This window comes from Aptenodytes forsteri, unplaced genomic scaffold (genome assembly GCF_000699145.1).
Source record: "Aptenodytes forsteri isolate BGI_AS27 unplaced genomic scaffold, ASM69914v1 Scaffold15, whole genome shotgun sequence".
NCBI classification, from domain to species: domain Eukaryota; kingdom Metazoa; phylum Chordata; class Aves; order Sphenisciformes; family Spheniscidae; genus Aptenodytes; species Aptenodytes forsteri.
The window spans coordinates 2721581-2740242 of record NW_008795129.1 but is presented as its reverse complement, the minus strand read 5'-3'; the positions used below and the strand labels follow the sequence as shown (position 1 = coordinate 2740242).

The window sequence follows — 18662 nt, the reverse complement described above, 5'->3', positions numbered from 1 at the left end:
AGCGAAGGGTGCATCTACATGAGCATTTTGCTTTGGATCATGTCAGCTTGTTTTCAAATGAATCCAGTGACCTTCTCTATTCCCCGAGTTTTTGTTCACACCACCGAATGGCTTTAGAGTACTTGCACTGCATTTCTTCTGAATAAAAGCGAACTGGAAGATGCACTCCAAATATCAGCAGGCATTCAGTCTGCAGGACCAAACTAGAACTAGTCCAGTGTAGAAACCTCTGAAGCAGATACAATGTGGAGCGGGTCTTCAGCACCAACTCAAGTTCTGCATACCCTCTCCTACTGCATTGCACTGCTTGCCGATGTAAATATAACTAAGATTCCCATGGAATCTTTTAAAAAACAAAGTTGTCCAGTTTTCTAGAACTGAGGGCACTTTAAAAAAAAAAAAACAATCCCATGACTTGCATTGCAATTTAAAAAAAAAAAAGACATATTGGTACCTTATAGCTCTCTTCCCCCATCGTTTTTAAAAGCCAGTTTTTTAGCAGTCACTCTTGGGAAGATTGCTATGCATGCTTGGCTGCCAGATCCAGCTGCATATAAGAAATCAAGACAGAATATGTTCTAAGCCTCTCTAATACTGTAAATAAGTGAGGTAACATCACAACCAGCCTTTCAAGAGTTTGCAGTGGTCAGAGGCACTCAGTGAAGTGGCCAGGCTTATGTAAGTGCCTAGCATCAACAAGATGCAGTCAGCAGCTATAGAGGAAATGAAAAAAAAGGAGCTTTCCCTTTCATACCCTAAATGTGGATGTTCAGTGCTGTTGTTGTGAGGTAGTAATACTCAGTTAAATAGGTACAAACAGCTGGACAGCAACTAAATACATGTCCCAATTTCTGTGTTAGCCCACACTGCAGAAACCAAGTATGGATTTTTCCAATTTCCCTTTCTCTGCCTCATTTAAACTCTAAAAAAAATCTGGTTGTATTGCTAAATGTACCAAAAAAGCTTCAAACAATAACCTCTAATTTAATTCATGGAAATAATAAGCAGATATTCCACAGCAAGTCAATGCTTAATTCTTTTGTCAATTGTGTTGTGACTTATTCTGAAACCAACTGAAGACAATAGAAACGAGAAAGCTGATGCTGCAAGCTACGTGACACTAAGTTCCTCTTTTATTTTTAGAGTCAAAATAATACAGATAGAAGAGGAACGAAGCGAGAAGTTAATTGACAACATGAAGTTACTCATCTTCCTCACAGTAACTCTGGGCACACTTGTCATGGGACTAGATTCTGTAAGTTTTGAAATTAATGGTGGGGAGGTTCACTTGGAACCACTTCTGGGTTTGATTGTACTTCTGCTTTGGACAGTGTAGTAGGCTTTTGACTTGAATTCTCCTCTTTGCTCCCTTTGCATGTACACATACATCTGCTGCACATATGCCTCCAAGAAACCTGTTTTTGAACCCTTAGGTTTTTCTTCTGATTCTGCTCCACCCTAAGATGTCTGCTAGCATTCAAATAGTGAAGCCATCGTGCAATCATCCAGAAATCTAGCTTTTCTATTTTTCTCTTAATGTAATTTAGACCTGGACACTGAGTACTAAGAGCTCATTGGTCTTTGATGGAGGTGGATATTGGGCCTTAACTAAATTTCCACCTCCCCTACTTGAAAGTGTGATGCTACAAAACAAGCAACAGATATGAATTTGAATATTTTTGACTATCAATTCATATGATAGTTGGTATCTATCAGCAGAGCCATTCACCAACATTACGGAATTATATTGTTACCATTACTTGTTTTAGCTCAGGCAAGCCCACTTGACCTCTGGGAAAAGTATACATAAAGCCAAATCTTATTTAATTCCATGGAGAAAGAAATATCCAGCCTGCAAAGCAGAGGCAGGACCTGAAGTACAGGGCAAGAATCTATTGTTGTATAAATGTACTGGCTTTTATTCCATGGCCCAAATGTGAAGCACCAAGGTCATCAAAATGACAGAGGCAGCTGGGGAATACTGCATCTTTACTGCACTGCTTAGTGGCTGAGAGGTGGAGAGGGAGAAGTTCCCTTCCCTGTTTTAGGGACACTGACCATTGAGAGCTGCTTAGGTCCTTATAGCAAAAATAACTGCAATGTTGACCTGATGCAGTGGACCAGATTGGTGGAGTTCTCCTGAGGTTTTTTGTGTGGGGTGCGTGTTTGGGTTTGGGTTGGCTTGTTTTTATTCCCCATTCTGCTTTTGCTCAAGTAGAGTTCCACTTATCATTCACATCCAGATTCCACAGAGCAGGTTCAGCTGGTTAACTACATACAAAAAACTAAACTGTTGAAGGTATGCAGTAGGGAACAGAGCTTGGGCCCATAAAAGGTAATCACACCACACAAAAGAAACTTTGCTTAAAATCCTTTTTTCTTTTCCCTTAGGTTTATAGCAGGAAGCACCACAAGCTGCCAGTTAAACACAGATCACATCACAAGGGTAAATATCTGCCTGTTCTACTTGAACCTAAAAAGAACTTGGTAACCTGCACTTACATCTTCATACAAGAAGAAAGACTCTCAATGATACTTAAACACCTAAAACTTAGTTTGCAGCTACATTTCACTTCACCATTCAAATGCTTTGCCTCTTAATTAGTGATGTCTTTTACTTGCAGAATGCCATTGTTTGAATGGAGGAACCTGCATTACCTATTACCTCTTTAGCGGAATTAATCGTTGCATATGCCCAGAAGGATACAGTGGGACTCACTGTGAACTAGGTAGAGTATCTATCTTCCTTAATACTAACTACATTGATTGAAAAGATCTAAAAAGATAGGTAAATCATTAATATGAAATGCCAAGTGAAAGTATTACCCATAAGCACATGACTGTAGCGCTTTATACTACAGACTTAAGTGAGGAGAAACAGCTAAATATTGGTGCAAAATCGGGATCTCTGATTTTTTTTTTTTGTCCCTGCCTCACTAATATTGCCTACCTCCTCATAAATGTTTTAGTTTGGAGGGGAAAAAAGTGAACTTGTTTGGAAGTGTTCAGAAGCAGAAGAACTGATTATATTGTGAAGTACACTGAAGCTATTAAAGAAGCAATAGGCATGCTTTAAAGCATAAGACACTTGATGCTCAAAATTCATATAGAACAAATTTAGTAAGAATATATAATCAGTCCAGATCTTGCATCATCTGTTTTCAAGTGTAATGCATGAACTTTTTTCTCATTAGAAGGATCCATACAGATTATTTCTGTCTCAGAACGGCTATAAACAAGAACACACTGCTAACAAAATATTTATTTTTCTCAGACACTGAGAGCGTATGCTATACTGACAATGGGGAGGACTACAGAGGAGTTGCAACAGAAGACAAATGTCTGCTATGGGACCTTCCCTCAGTAGTCAGGAGGGGTCATTACCATGCTCACTTGAAGAATGCTTTGCAGCTTGGACTGGGCAAACACAACTATTGCAGGTAAGAAAAGCATCACTCTTCCTGGGATGCCTCCTATTGTCACAGCCCCATAAGTGCCTCAAGTGATGGCACATGCTTTTAAAAAAAAAAAAATACAAACCAAGCCAGAATATTATGGAGATGAATTTTGACTAAAAATATTTGGAACGTGACTCTGAAGTGTTTAGAGTTCTCACCACTGAAGCTGGTCGTACTGCAAAATTCCCAGTATGCAACAGTAATAGTCAGTAGTTAATTATTTTCTCTGGTATATGTTGCAACAGAACACTTTTGGCCTGTTCAGAACAGTTAGAATTCCAAGATACCTTAAGTCTTTATGAAAAGAACACTTCCTTTATCTTCTAGAAACCCGAATGGAAGGAACAGGCCCTGGTGTTACACCAGAAAGGGATTCACCATTCAAGAAACACCCTGCAACATAGAGAAGTGTGGTAAGTACAGTTTCAAGACAACTGTGTTTTTGTTTTGTTTTTTTAATAGCACAAGGTTGGTGCTTAGTTGTAAGAACATCTGAACAAAATTTCTCCTCTCATAGGGCGTGCATGTGGTCAAAGGAGCATCAGCAAGTACTTCAAGATTGTTGGTGGAAGCCAGGCAGAGGTTGAGTCTCAGCCTTGGGTAGCTGGCATCTTCCAAAACATAAGGGGCATCGACCATTTCTTGTGCGGTGGCAGCCTCATTGACCCTTGCTGGGTACTTACAGCAGCACACTGTTTTCATAGTCTGTAAGTTTGCAGTTCTGCATCCTTCCTATTTGCAACTTTCTTCAACTGATTCCTTTGCGCGATGCTCACTGAGCAACCCTTCAAAATGTACTGTAGTAAGAATGTTCTTTTGATTGAGCAAAACAAGAAGAGCAGCTGTAAACATTAAGCCTCTGGGAGTCCAAGTCTAGCAGAACGCGCTAGCAAGATGCAAACATTTTGGTGGATTATGCACTTTAAACAACTCTAGCCTAAATTTGAGCCAGGGTTTCATTTTACCTTAGCTGTTCCCAAAACTTAAAAGTTGTACTGAAAGGTCATGAGCTGTTGAGCAATACATTTATGGGTGTGTTTTGTTTTTCCTGTGGAAAGCTGATCCTCCTGTCATCCTGCAGGGGACTCTCATGGCCCATGCTTGGCATTAGTAGCAGCTAGCTAGGTGTGCATTTCAAAATGCCTGAACGTCTATCTTAATCCCTTCAAATGGAAAATCAGGATGCTTTCCTTTAGAATACTGGACCAACTTTCAAAGCTGACTAAATTTTGCTTGTCAGCATTAAAGTAAACACAAAGCAGAACTGGGACTTGATCTAAACTGTTGACCTCACTCTCAGAAACCGGTAGTCGTCATGAATCTCTTTACTCTCACTCAGGACCGAAAAACCCCAAGAGAAATCCATCTACAAGGTCTTCCTTGGAAAGTCCATACTGAATGTTACTGATGATAAGGAACAAGTATTCATGGTCGATGACATCATCTCTCACCCTGGCTTTACAGATGACACAGGTGGCAATGAGAATGATATTGGTAAGTGTCATCTTAACATGAGCCTTTAAAACACTGAGGAATAGCTGAAGGCTACATAATTGTGGCATAATCTTCTAAAAAAAGTAGAACCAGAGATGAGATGAAGGGGAACAGGAACTAGGTGCTTCTGAGAACTAGGCCTGTGCTGAGCAAGATTTTTCCACGTGTATAAATTTGGTTTGTGGCACGTGTCAGATGCGTTACCTGGCATACAGTCAACTATAAGCCTGTCTTACCTCTTGACCTGTACAAGGCATGGCTTTTCCATAAGCACTGGTGGCAGCATTTTATTCTTACCATCTTCCCAACTGGAGGGGGCTGCCTGTCAGCAGAAATGCATGCACACCGGGTCTAGCTGTTCAGAATGGGGCAGGACGTCCTATACACATGCAGTATGGTTGCTCTGCCTTGAGCATAGTAGGCCCAGAATTTTGTGGGGTAGAGATGACATTATTCTATGTTTACAGAGATCACACTGTATGTATAGTAAATGATGGAAAAAAATGCACGCACAGCAGGTTTCATCATATAGTAGGGGAATGCTATATCAGGTACCACATTAGCTGAAGGTTATCCTGAATTAATCCAGACTTTCATAAGTCTCTCTGGCTTTCGCAAGCCTATCCCTAAACCAACAAAGTCAGAGATGGGTTTTTTGCAACTCGCACAGAACAGACTTGCCACTCTTGCACTTGACACTTAAAAGTCTACCACCCATTCCAAATTCCCGCTGCTAAGGAAAAAGACCCAAGGAATAGCTTCATAAGCCCTTCTGGTGAGAAGTACACTATAAACTGCCCCCTCTTCAGCAGGGCAGCAGGTGCCACCCTCTACAGCCAGGCAGGAGGTTGAGGTTTTAAAACATCTGAAGATACACTTGCAGAGGAATCTTCCCTGAGTTACCACCCCCTATCCTTCCAGGAAGGAAGTTCAGGTTGGAATGTTTGCCAATTTTAGCGCTGGGAAATTAATTCTGTTGTTACTAAACGATGCAGTGTCATTCCAAAAGCAATGAGAGGAACCGTATGTAACCAGAACTAAATGTAATTGCAACTATTCCTATTAACTGTACCCAATACTCCTATTCTCAGAGAACTTGAGGGCAAAAACTTGCTTTATAAATCTAACTGTATCTTTTCTGACTCATTTCTTAGCTTTGATAAGGATAAGAACAACTTCTGGACAGTGTGCAGTAGAATCCAAATATGTCAGAACAGTCTGCTTGCCAGAGAAGAACCTTTATTTGCGAGACAATACCCGGTGTGAAATATCTGGCTACGGCAAACAAGATTTTTGTAAGTGAATGACTTCTCTTCTTAAAGTTGTACTTGCACAATGTGGGAACTGGATGGTTTTTATACCATGATCTGCAAAGGATTAAAAGATTCCTTTCTGGTTTATGTACTCCATGTGCATCTCTCAAAGATGATCTTTGCTATCATTTTCTCTAGTTGTCCATGGCATTTCCTATCTGATGCTTCTCACACTTGTCAATCATACAAAGTAAGCCAAGATGTAAACCAGCAATTTCTTCATTCTTGATGTGGTGAGGAGTAGAAAAAATTAAAGCTGTGTTGGAGGATTAACAAAGGATTGCATTTGTGCAGAACTTCCTTCAAAAACTATCAAACTCTTCCTCTCTAAAAACCAAGCTTTATAGTTTGCATTTGCAACACTTGTTTTTCTCTTTAAAACTTATTCATTAACAGTAAAAGTAAACCAATACTGCATAAGCTGGAAATAAGAGCCTCAAATCAGAACTGGAATAGTTATGCTAATTTCTTTTAAGTGCTGAAAGTGTGTTTTGTTTTGGTTTTTTTTCTTGGTGAAAATAGTTAAATAATCTTTTGTTTGCAGATGACATTTACTATGCTCAAAGACTGATGTCAGCCACTGTAAACCTAATATCACAGACAAAATGCGAACGTGAATACTATGACAGTATCAGAGTTACTGACAACATGGTCTGTGCTGGAGATCCCACGTGGATGACTGATGCATGCAAGGTAAAACTGGTTTGTTTTATCTTCTAAACTGTTTTAAATGCTTGTACACTACATGGATCAGCTGGTAGCATCTTGTAATTCTACTAGTCAAGAACCTCTTTATGTAGCAGGAATTTAGTACATCCAGTGGAGTTGACTCGTAGTGTGGCCAAACATATGGAAGAAGGTTGGGACCTAGAGTTAGGTGTTACCCCAGTCCAGACCCTCTTTTGGAGGAGCAAGAAGTGCAGTATCTTAGCTATTGCTATTCCTCAAGGCCTTACTTACAATCTATTCAAGCAATGGCTAGTAGATATGTAGCAGGGGAATACAGCAGCTATTCCAATCTCAGCTTGCACTTTCTTAACATTAACTATAGCTCTGCAAAGGGATAAAAGGTGAATTACCGGGGGGCACTGAGCCCCTCCACAGATTCCTCAAAACTAGATTTGCTTCCCTGCAACTTCATTGGGCAGAGCGGCCATATGAGCCACTAAAAAGAACAAGTGTTGTCCTTAAGTGTAAAAGTACCTTATGGATAGGGAGACAATTGATTCTGTGATGAAAATTGGGCATGTTGGCTTTGACCTTATATCACTAGCCTAATATCTCTGATTATAAACCTAGGATGTAGTGTTGTGTACAAGGTAACTATTCTCTCTGTGCCCTGCTAGGGGGAAACTAGAGAACTCCTTACCTTACAGACAGTGTTCACGTCACAGCAGATGCTGAGCCTTCTGTTCCATCTATGCAGTGTACTCAAAAAGCTAAACTTTAGCTCATAGGTATTTACTAGCTTGTTTCACTCTAGAAAAACAATAATCACAGGCTCCTTGTTCTGAAGGCTCCATCTGTAGAAAATGGCCTAATATGTTCTCTTTCCATTGTCAGGGAGATTCCGGTGGCCCCATGGTCTGTGAGCACAATGGCAGGATGACGCTTTATGGGGTCGTCAGCTGGGGAGATGGCTGTGCAAAAGAAAACAAGCCTGGCGTTTACACCAGAGTTACTAAATACCTTAACTGGATTGACTCCAATATGAATGCGGTACTCACCAAGAGTAGTTTTCTCCCTGAACCAAAGTGACCTTTTTTCCTCCATCTGGACTCAGATGAACAAGATTAAGCCTGTACTGATGCCAGGACACTATAAAGTCCTGAATGTCATGAGGAGCTTTCCTTTTAAATCCTTGTGTGGTCTGCCACTCACATCAGTGCTCCTGAGGTAGACAGATGGTTGATATATTATCTTACTGCTCTGAATTACCTGAAAACCACTTCATGGGAAGCTAAAATATTTAACATTTAAATGAGTATTCCCATGCCCGATACTATGCATATCAAGTTACCTGTCCACTTATGAACCAGTGTTTGGTCTGGAAGTATTGGTAAAGCTTTAACTTATTTAACTCAAGTATGCATTTTATACATGGCCCGAGTCTAAAATCTTTCCTCATCACACTGAACAACGCTAAGATTCAAGTCCTAGAAACTTAACCTGTTAAGACCAGTACTGAGAGGGTGATCAGGCTTTGCATCAGAAACTGAAAGAAACTGCATCGGCATTGTTATCACTGTGTGAAGAAGGACCAAAGTCTACTTAGACTGAGGCAATGCTTGGTGTACGGGGTTCATTACTATATGTTGGGTTTATAGCAGTATCTTAAGGATGGCACCTGTAGCTGTCTCAGCATTACGAACTCTTAATGCATTCCACTTAAGAACTGTGCTGCAAGAAGCCAAACTGGAAACTTGACTGGACTTCCAGGTCACATCTGAAGGTGTCTGGGTCCACTAAAAAGTCTGATTGTGCAATCTCTCTACATGTACCTATGCACCCAGGAGAGGATTTAAGGACTCGGCACCCATTGAATGCTGCAGATGTCAAAAGTCAGAACTTTATTTCCATTCATTTAACTGATATTATACGGAAACTACTTCTCTTTTCCCAAGACTTATGCTCGTTTTATTTTTAAACTTGTCTTTGTTTTATAGATTTGAATTATTTGTATGAGGGCTGGAACCTCAAGCTTTATTTAATTATTTTTACTGTGTTTAACTTATTGTTTGTATTATAGATGTTAAAAAAAAATCATTAAAACCCCCCTGTTATTCTTATGTGTCTGTTCCTCCTCTCTTGAAAGGGGGAGGGTATGATTTGAAGAGGACTGCTATTATTAAGTTCTAATCTGAACCATAAAGTCCCTTAGTAAAATATAAATGTTTGAACCTCCTCTTCGCTAAAGCATTTCATATGAGAAATTAATGTCCTCTACTCTGGGCTAGAGTGCTAGAAAACTATGTGTGCACTAGCAAGACCTAGAGCATGGGATGAACAACGGTGCTGAGGATCCAATATCCACGCTGCATGTGCTTCAGGACTCCTATCTAGCCTTGTAGACTAGCCATTCTTAAGTGGTTGCAGAACATTAGGTGAACTTGTAAAGCAAAACATCCTCTTTAGGATGTTTTCCCCCTAAGGGAATACAGTTCTTATGCTGCAGAACTGCTCTGTAATAAGATCCAAATCACTTGGTGGGGGGATCAAGAGATTAGTTTCACAAGTTCACTCTAACTTAACTAAAATGCTACTGCACGTGGAAGCATGCAATGTAGAAATATCATAGAAAGGTGCTAAAAGGGAAGTGATAGTTTCAGCTTTCCTCAGTACTTTTTTGTGGACAGTAATTTGAAGTTGACCTCAAGGACTGCTAAGCAAAATCTTAGGTAGTAGAAATTCTATCTGAACTGCAAGATTTATTTATATTTCAGTTTATTTTCTTTTTCAAGAAAGAAGTTTAGCTAGAACACAATTCATAGTAGAGAGTGCTAAGAACTAAGAAATACTTAAAGCCAACTGCATTTCCAATTCTGGGCAAAATTAAACTCAAAGTAAGTCCTTGCTGAAGATACATTCTTTTCTTTGGGCAGACAAAGGCAGAAAATAATCTCAAAGTCTTCCGTTTTGGGTGGTTAAGGGAACACAGTGAGAACCTAGCATCACTTCAACATCCTAAAGAGCATGCTCTGCTTTGATTTTGTTTCTTTTAAGGAAGCTATAAGATGAGACAGACCGGTGACACTGCTATAAACAGTGTTTATAGCAAATTTACAGAGAAGAATTTGTATCATAGCATCAAGATGCCATATATTTGTGTGATGTTTGTAACTGTGAAACTAAAAGGCTTGCACATATCATAACAATATCCTGCCAAGCACTAAATGACTTCCTACACTGAAATGGCCATCATGGAACTAACTAGCAGGCTAATTTCTGAAGTTAGCAGTCCCATCCGTCCTAACCAAGTAACACAGCGAGCCAGCAAGACTCCAGTAGTTACTGGTCAAAAGATCTCAGACTAGCAATTTGGCTTGCCATTTTTTAGCCTATTTTAAAAAAAGTTAGTACCCAAATGTTTTGTTAGTTATTCATCTCCTCTCACAAATGCAGAATTTGGGGTCAAATTACAGGACCGCTAACAAAATTTAACTGATTTTTGTAGATCAGACCATATTAATGTTTACTTTCTCGTTATAGTTCATTTAAGAATTCAGAAAAAAAATCAAATGTGTATGTGCAATCATTCCTTACGGAGCTCTCATACAAACCTTTTGGTCTCAGTCGCTAGCTGCTTAATGATGAATGACTACAGATTTCAGAAACATTTTGGAAAAGTCTTGAGCAAGAAATTTGTTGTAACCTACGAGCAGTGCTTTGACTACAAATGAGCAGAATTGGCTCTTTTTAAAAAGTACTCATCATAACATTTTGGTCAAATGTTTTTTTGTCATGTTATACACACCAAAGAATGTAAAAAATCTCTGAAGAGAGAAAAACTTATGCTTCCTTTTTTTTTATCAAATAGAGATGAGCTAGATGAACTGAACTCATTGTTAGACTGATTGATGTCTTCACTTCATAGAAGGCAACTGTGAATCCAGAGTTGCTCAGGTACAAATTCAACTATAGCAATCCTCCCAAAAATCAAGGGAAAATGCATAAACTAAATTTTCTCTTTCCAAAAAGCACACTGGTATTTGTGAGAAGCATGCTACATCTCATAGCTTATTGTAGTCTGGGTACATGAACTTGCACATTGGTGATGGAATGATAGGAATAAGAATCTTAATGAAGTCTTCTTGTCCTTTAGACTCAAGACTGAAGCATGTAACATCTGGACTATTTCCAGCTCTGTTATTGTTAAGTTACATGTCTTTGTGCTTCAATTTCCCTTCTGTAAAATGGGTGGGACAGTACTTCCTTTCTCCCACCGATCTGCCTGAGTGTGATTTGTCAGGAGGAGGGAGAGTTGACAACCATGTAAATGTCCTGTGAGTAACATGCCGACAGCCCAGTCTCGTACAGGGACAGCAAGCACTACTTACACACGAAATTATTACCGACAATACTGGATCGTGAACTGTTTGGCAACACAATTTGTGGTTGGGATCTGCAAACAGAAATTTATTAGTAGAGTTTACCACCGTGTGTGGTAGAGTTATTCGGCAAAAGCGTGCTGTTTGTGGACTGCTGATTAAAGTTTGTGCAGGGAGGTAAAATTGCATTGTTTCTAGAGAACGAGTTGGAGATCTCCTGCAAGAGACTGTGAGACTGGAGACTGTGCAAGAAGAGAAGGAAGGCACCTCTTCACTGCTTTTCTAGACAGTAACTAACAGGCCAGCCTGACCAGTGTTGGCAGAGAATACTTAGGGCACAAAGTAAGCAATGGTAATATAGTTTTAGACAAAAAATATATTATGTTTTAATCATGTCTTTTGGGATGCTACAGCTTTCTCACTTCAGTATTTCTTTCATTTAAACATTTATCAAAGTACTAAAGTCAACAGATTTCCAACAGGTGGAGAATATAAATATCTTCAGGGCGATTGCATATTATTATCATTGTAATGAACGGCACATTTGTCATCGATTTCTATGGGCTTTTTCTATGAATAAAGTCAATACAATTTAAATTTCAACTTATTCCCATCATTATGAATATAAGTAAGAATGAAAAAGGAGCGATAAACAAAATTTGCATTTAGGTCTCTTTCATTTTGAAATTTAGGAAGCTCTGGAGAAAGTATGAATAAAGAGAGAATCTTGAGAGCAGAGAAAATTCAGATGCTGTTTTGGGTGTGCAATCTTATTTGTTCTTTAGTTTATGTTAGATAAACTGCCCCAACAAAAATGAAATCTTTAAACAAACATACAGTGTACATACATCTCTGCTTTGGCTGCTATAATACTTCATATACTCTCTTTCAATGTTCTCTGCATGACTTTCGCCCCACAACTACAATATCATCTGGCTGGCTAGTTGTCAGCCTGGGAAAAAGAAGGGCAGAAGATGAGAGCACTGTTTTGCAAAACTTGCTCTTCCTGCAACAGAATCCACAGGAAACATTTTCTTTCCCTCTTTACAGAGAGTGAGCAGAAGACAATCCAGGTTGTGGTGCTGGTGAGGAGGAAGAGAAGCAGCCTAGAGAACTGTGCATGGAGCTTGGCAAACACCACTGCAGAATGACAACAGAAATACTAGAGAGGGAACCTTTTTGGAAGATATTAGATATCTGGTGGGTACTAACATACATGCAAGACAAATCCTGATATCATAAATCTGCTCTTACTTAAGCATATCCTTCCTTGATTTCAGATATGTGGCAGGCAACAGAAAGGTGTTGAACGGGAGTCCAACAAGTGTTTAGAAACAGCTGAGAGATGGGCATCAGCCAAAGAGAAGAGATCATACTCTCAGAAGCCTTCGGACCATAACTGATATGAACTCAAGGCCCTACTTATCTTCAATACTTCCACAAAATAAACACATTAAGCAATGAGGATAAAGCAGTGTCTCATGTCTCCAGACCATAGGAAGCTAGTTTAACCTGTCAGCTCTTAAAAGGAAGTGATGCATTCTGAATGGACAGACCACTTTACCTTATATAGCTGAAGCTTTCTTCATGGAAATGAAACTAAAATGTGACTCAAAGCACTTGAAAATAAAATCTGTTTTAAATAAACTAAGTTGTGGTGAAACATGATATATAGTCACCTATTTGTTGCATATGTTACACCACTTCCATGTGGAATTGTATGTGTGGGAGGATTTTGTTTGTGCATATTGAAACCTGAACTAATAAAGAGGAATATGACTACTTGGTCACCAAGCCTTTGGCTCACTTCTGACACTTAACCAGAGCGTTTGCTTTGGGGCACATGAGAACAGAGCTTATCCATGAAAAGAGGATCAAACCTTTCTGCATTCAGCAAGCCTGCAATCTGAAGTTTCAGATACCTCCACCTCAAGCTAAAGTAAAAAAAGTGACATACTTGAAACAATGCATATTCATTAATGAGCAAATCTGGGTTCAAACTTGGTCTGGCATACCCCTTCCACATCCATTGCATCCCATGCAATTACACAAATGGGCAATCTGAGCAGAATTTGGGTTGTGTTGTTTAACCTTTTGGCAAGTGAAAGAAGTGGAACTTGAAGAAGGGAAAATGTAAGAAGTTTATGGAACAAGTGCTATGTACTTCATGAGCAGTAAAATGAGATGTACACCCACAAGTCAAGCATGAATACATATGCAGACCTGTGTGCGCAGTATGCTCAATTCCTGTGTCCTGCTCCACAGCTACAGCCAACTAGTTGTCTCATTCAGATTTAGGCTGCATCCGTCTGCTAGGATACACTGATGATATTTGAAGCTGCGAAGGACTGCAAGTATACCAGCATTCAAGCAGAATTCAGAGTGAACTTAGCAAACCGGAGTTATCAGAAATGAACAGGCTAATAAAGACAAACAGGAATAACCAAATGCACAGATGTAGATGAGTGACGACTGGTATTAAAGCAGATCCAGATGGCATAGCAGACCACAAGCTGGATTTAAGTCAATAGTATTGAGTAAAAAAATGGAAACATACTGACACATAGACCAGAGCACAGTTTGTAAACCTAGGGACTAGGCAGACGCTCAGCTGTGTCTCATTTTGAGCCTCATTCTTCCTGATGAGAACACAACAAAAATGGTCAGTGGGCTAGAACATGAGGAGGAGAAAGGACTGAAAATATTTGGTTTATTTTATCCAGAGAAGCGAAATCTGCAAGGGACATTTTCTTCAAAGGGGAAAAGGCTGCGGTAGAGAAGGGAATAAACTGTCCTCTGTGTCTACAGGAGATAGGGTGAGAAGCGATAAGCCTGGTTGCAGGAAGGGAGCCTGAATCAAAGTACTATGAAATTACTCTACTGGTAAGAGTAGTGAAGCATGACAATAAATGGCATGGAGTGGCGTTGAACCTCCTCCACTGGAATTTTTCAGAACAATTTAGACAGAGATAAACCAGTTGTTTTGGGCTCTTGCAATGAAACTGGAAGAGATTTTGAGAAATCATCTAATCTCAGGTTCCCTGTTTTATGATGAAATAAATGAACATGCTCGGTGACTGAGATGACTACATGAAAATACAGACACCACAGGGAAGTTTAGAAATAGTATTACACAATTTAACCATCTTTTTAAAAAGCGGCTTTAAAAAAATGGCTCCTCTGAGAGAAAATGATCTGGATTTCTGAATTCACAATTAAAGGCAAACCTCTTAGTGGTAGACTAATAACTATAAAAAGTTTTGAGCAAACTTTTCAGTGACTCTTAACACAATAATATTCCAGACAGAACTAGAATCAAATTAATTGCTTCCATGTCCCACTGGGCAAAATATTTTCAATGAATAACATGTGCAACTGGCAAGAGAGTAAAATTATTATCCCCAATTGGATAGTGGAAACATTACTTCTCTACTGAATAACTGGAAAGTGTTTTGTACGTAATGCTATGACTTGGCATCATACGCATGAATTATCTCAGTATGTTTCAAGCTGGAGGCCTCTGGGTGTGATAAAACCTTCCAAAGCACAGTATTATCATAAGGAGGCAATCACAAAAGAAGCTGAAAATCACAGGCAACCACCAGACTTTGCCAGTCATGGGCTTATGCATTTTAGGATCTGATGCCTGTTTGGTGACAGTATAATTCCAGAAAACCAGATGGACACATTTACAGATAAAAAACATCCACAGGCAGTTTCATCATTTATTAGCAATGAAGCGAAGTATCTCTGCTAGTCACAGCTCAGATGTTCTAAATTCAGTATATTCATAACTTCAGAAGCAGTAATTAAGAACCACCACTTACTAATTCTTCCCTGAATTTCCTTGTGTTGTGACACAAAACTTTAGCCTAAGTTAAAACAAAACATCCCCAAGTGACATAAATCAGAACATCACTACAGCTGTTGAAATTGCAGCTGTTCCATGAAGGTCACAGCATGTACTTGGCATTACTACAGCACATCAGCATGCACGATAAAAAAATCTTCACTACTTCCAACTCCTCTTCATCTTCAAATGCACCTGCAAAGTCTGACATACTGCAAATTGGTGTGGTTGGGTAACTTTTTTTTTTAAACATGCTTGCATGCTATAATAGCAACAGCACATCAGCATGCACGATAAAAAAAATCTTCACTACTGTTCCAACTCCTTCATCTTCAAATGCACCTGCAAAGTCTGACATACTGCAAATTGGTGTGGTTGGGTAACTTTTTTTTTTAAACATGCTTGCATGCTATAATAGCAGCCCCAGCCACAGGAAGAACTGCCTTGAACAGGTACCCTTGACCATCTCAGTTGTATTTTGCTCTAGAACTTGCTAGCCAGAACCTGAGCCAACATTGCAGGACAACAAGCAGCTTTAAGTAGCTGCCATTCAAAAATGAATTGATTTGTCTCAGAAATTATTCTGACTAATAATCTTCCAGAAAAATGAGAGAAACTATCAGACTTAAATCAGTGACAGAATTCAAGTGCCATCACTCAAGAGGGAAGACATTTTTACCTCCTTATGTGGCTAACAGCTTCTGCTTTATTTCTGGAAGGATCTTAGCTGTCATTTTACAATCGTGATTCTTCACAAATATGTCCTAGGCATCCTTGTTTGGGTGTTTGATTTGGCTTTGAATGCCAAATGGGGCGTGGTGGCGGAAACTGAGGTGGAAGAATCCCTCAAAAACGTGGGGTAGAAATTCTCATTGAGTCTATCATGTGAAGACTGGGCACAACAGAAATATTTAGTGTTCAGTTTTATAGAGGATCACTGGAGAGACTGAATCTAAGCTTGGCTGTTTCATTTCCCTTAGACACCTTGCATTTGGGATCAAGTGTATTTGATCACAGACATCACATTTTATGTATCATCTTTAAGAACAAACAATTGCTAATTTCATTTCAAACTAGATGTAAACAGACAATATTTTTCCAGAACAACCCAATTTCATCTAAAATAACTGCAACTAGGTTTATCCTACGTATTAAATCTTTTGGCATCTAAGTATACTTCTGTCTTATATTAACCACATCCGTTATTTACAACAGGCTTGTTTTAAGACATGCAGTATCAAGAGCTCTTTTGTTTATTACCTGGGGAGACAAATCAGAGAAATTTATCATATTCTCTAGCTGAAACCAGGATATGGAAATATTTTAGATGGTCAACTCGACTCAGCGTTAAGACTGCATTAAAGGGACTTTTAGAACATTTAGGGGGGAAATTATATAAGCTACTAGCTTTGCCTATATAATATTCCAAAATTTTGGAACCATTTTTTGTTTTACAGTCATATTCTAGTCTTAAAATACACATATGTCCTCCTGAAGCATGAAAACAATCACACGGACGGCAAAAATACTGACTGTTCAAAGGCAACAGAGCTGTCAAACATATAAGCTGACAAATGGTGGGAAGGAGATAACGAGACAGTTGATTCCAGCCTCCCAAGGATGCTAGCTTATGAGAGCTTTGAATTGCAAAGCTTAAAAATAAAGTTTGTCACCTGACTGTGATCTATGTCAGCAGTCTTTTAACTCAATAAACTTGCAATAATAACAAAAAGTTTTATTATTAATTGCAACATTGAAAACGTCAGGAGGCAGCAATGTTTGAAGACCTCTCAGGAACTAGATACCGTATCTCAATGAAAATACACCAGATTAAAGTGCCAGGCTATACATACCTATGCTGGCATTTATGCTGATAGACTTTGTGTCAGGATAAGAAAAAGGAACAGTATACAGGTATAATGAAATTTTATAGTTTTCACTACATTGGTTTTACAGTTTTGACTACCTTGGTTTAAATAAGTTAATCATCTTCCCCTGTTTGACAATTTTACAGCTACAAAGACTGTGTGGTAACAAGGTCTGAATTTCACAACTACACGAGCTTTTCTGCTACATTTTTTTCCTACCAACCATTCATGACAAAGGCTGAAGTTTTTACATCTATCTATATATATATATGTTGTATTTCACTGACTGAACATGAAAGGATCCTGCGAATCTCCAGCATTTGAGCTCCTGCATTCAACAGCCTGAGAAGGTAGATATATCTGCTGGTATATCCTAGTTTCTGGAGAGACAATCAAGATCAGATGCTATTTAATTATTGTTTTTTCATTGTCTGGGTATCTGTTACACTTGTCCAGCCACTACAGTTAAAATTACAGTCTGTGGGCTCTTTGAATGGCAAAGAGCATTTCTGTATGAGCTTTCTTACTTAGAAGGTTACCAGTACCCCAGCCATGTTGTTGGTATCACTGCACAGGAGCCAATGGCTCATTTTTCATATTATCAAAACCACTGCCAAACAGAACTGTTAAAAGTCTTGTATTTTTAGTTACAGAATCTTGCTATGAAAGCATGCATCAAGACAGTCTTTATACAGATTCAGCAACAGAAATGAAATTTAAAGGCCCCCAGATCAAAGACATGGGTAATCAGATCAATTTGGAGATTTGTGAGCTATCAGAGAAATAATGTTTTAAAGGGAGAATGTAAATGTAACACTGAGGAAAGGCACCACCCTCCAAAAGACACCTTTATTACTGAATGATCTACAAGAGCAATTGAATTCTTATCTCCAGATTTAGCGCTACTTGTTTGGGCCAACTTCATCTCTTGTTTTACAGGAAGCAATCTCACACCTACAAAGCTCCCAGCAGATGGGGCAGCTTCCCTGTCTTTAAATGCCACTAGTCTCTATTACAACTTTTATGAAGACCTGAAGAAAAAGTAATGATGTCTTTCATTGATTGGCCTACATCATACACTCAAACGTTGATGGGTCGCACTTGCTTTTGTTCAAATCTATTTTTAAGTCACGTATTTTTAGGTTACGATAGCCCAGGCTGGGAGGAGCGAGCGTCCCGTTTCCTCTCACGGTACCCGAAGTACAGAACTGCCAGCAGATGGGGCAGCAGCCTCAGAGAAGCAGATGCCGTCGCTCGCAGCCAATGCACAATTTACTGAGCCTATGCACGTAAACCACACTGAAGCGGTTTTATTTATAGCATAACCTTTGCTCCACCTCAGTAGTTACGAAAAGGTGAGCAAGGGATAAACAGTAGGTACTCAGCCATTTACGTATATAGCCCCGCACTTCTTAACTGTGACTCTGCCAAACAAGACTGTGATTCCTCGCTGACATTTATAATCTTGCATCTTCCTGACCTGTCCAGATTTCGGGCAACGCTAGCACACTTCACGGCAGCAGAAGAGCCAGAATGCTGCCCTTATGAGAAACCCTTGTCACAACAAAGCCTTTGTGAACAAACAAACAAAAAAAAGGCCAGTTATTTCATGTCGTGCTCACAGGAAGGCA

The 18662-nt window shown here is 39.3% G+C and overlaps 1 protein-coding gene across 1 annotated transcript; it reads left to right on the top strand.

The window, feature by feature from the left end:
* The first annotated feature begins 1183 nt into the window (after positions 1–1183).
* PLAU (plasminogen activator, urokinase) lies at positions 1184–9029 on the top strand. The gene is made up of 10 exons (XM_009277650.2): positions 1184–1255; positions 2392–2446; positions 2625–2729; positions 3275–3440; positions 3786–3871; positions 3976–4165; positions 4798–4952; positions 6107–6247; positions 6810–6958; positions 7829–9029. Exons 1-10 carry the CDS (start codon positions 1196–1198, stop codon positions 8021–8023), a joined length of 1302 nt encoding a protein of 433 aa, XP_009275925.1. The 5' UTR covers positions 1184–1195; the 3' UTR covers positions 8024–9029.
* Positions 9030–18662: the final 9633 nt, after the last annotated feature.

Coding starts and splice junctions, on each gene's coding strand:
- PLAU (XM_009277650.2), top strand. CDS start 1,196: ATGAAGTTACTCATCTTCCTCACAGTAACTCTGGGCACACTTGTCATG. Junction 2,447..2,624: donor ACACAGATCACATCACAAGG/GTAAATATCTGC, acceptor TTTTACTTGCAG/AATGCCATTGTTTGAATGGA. Junction 6,248..6,809: donor CTACGGCAAACAAGATTTTT/GTAAGTGAATGA, acceptor TTTTGTTTGCAG/ATGACATTTACTATGCTCAA.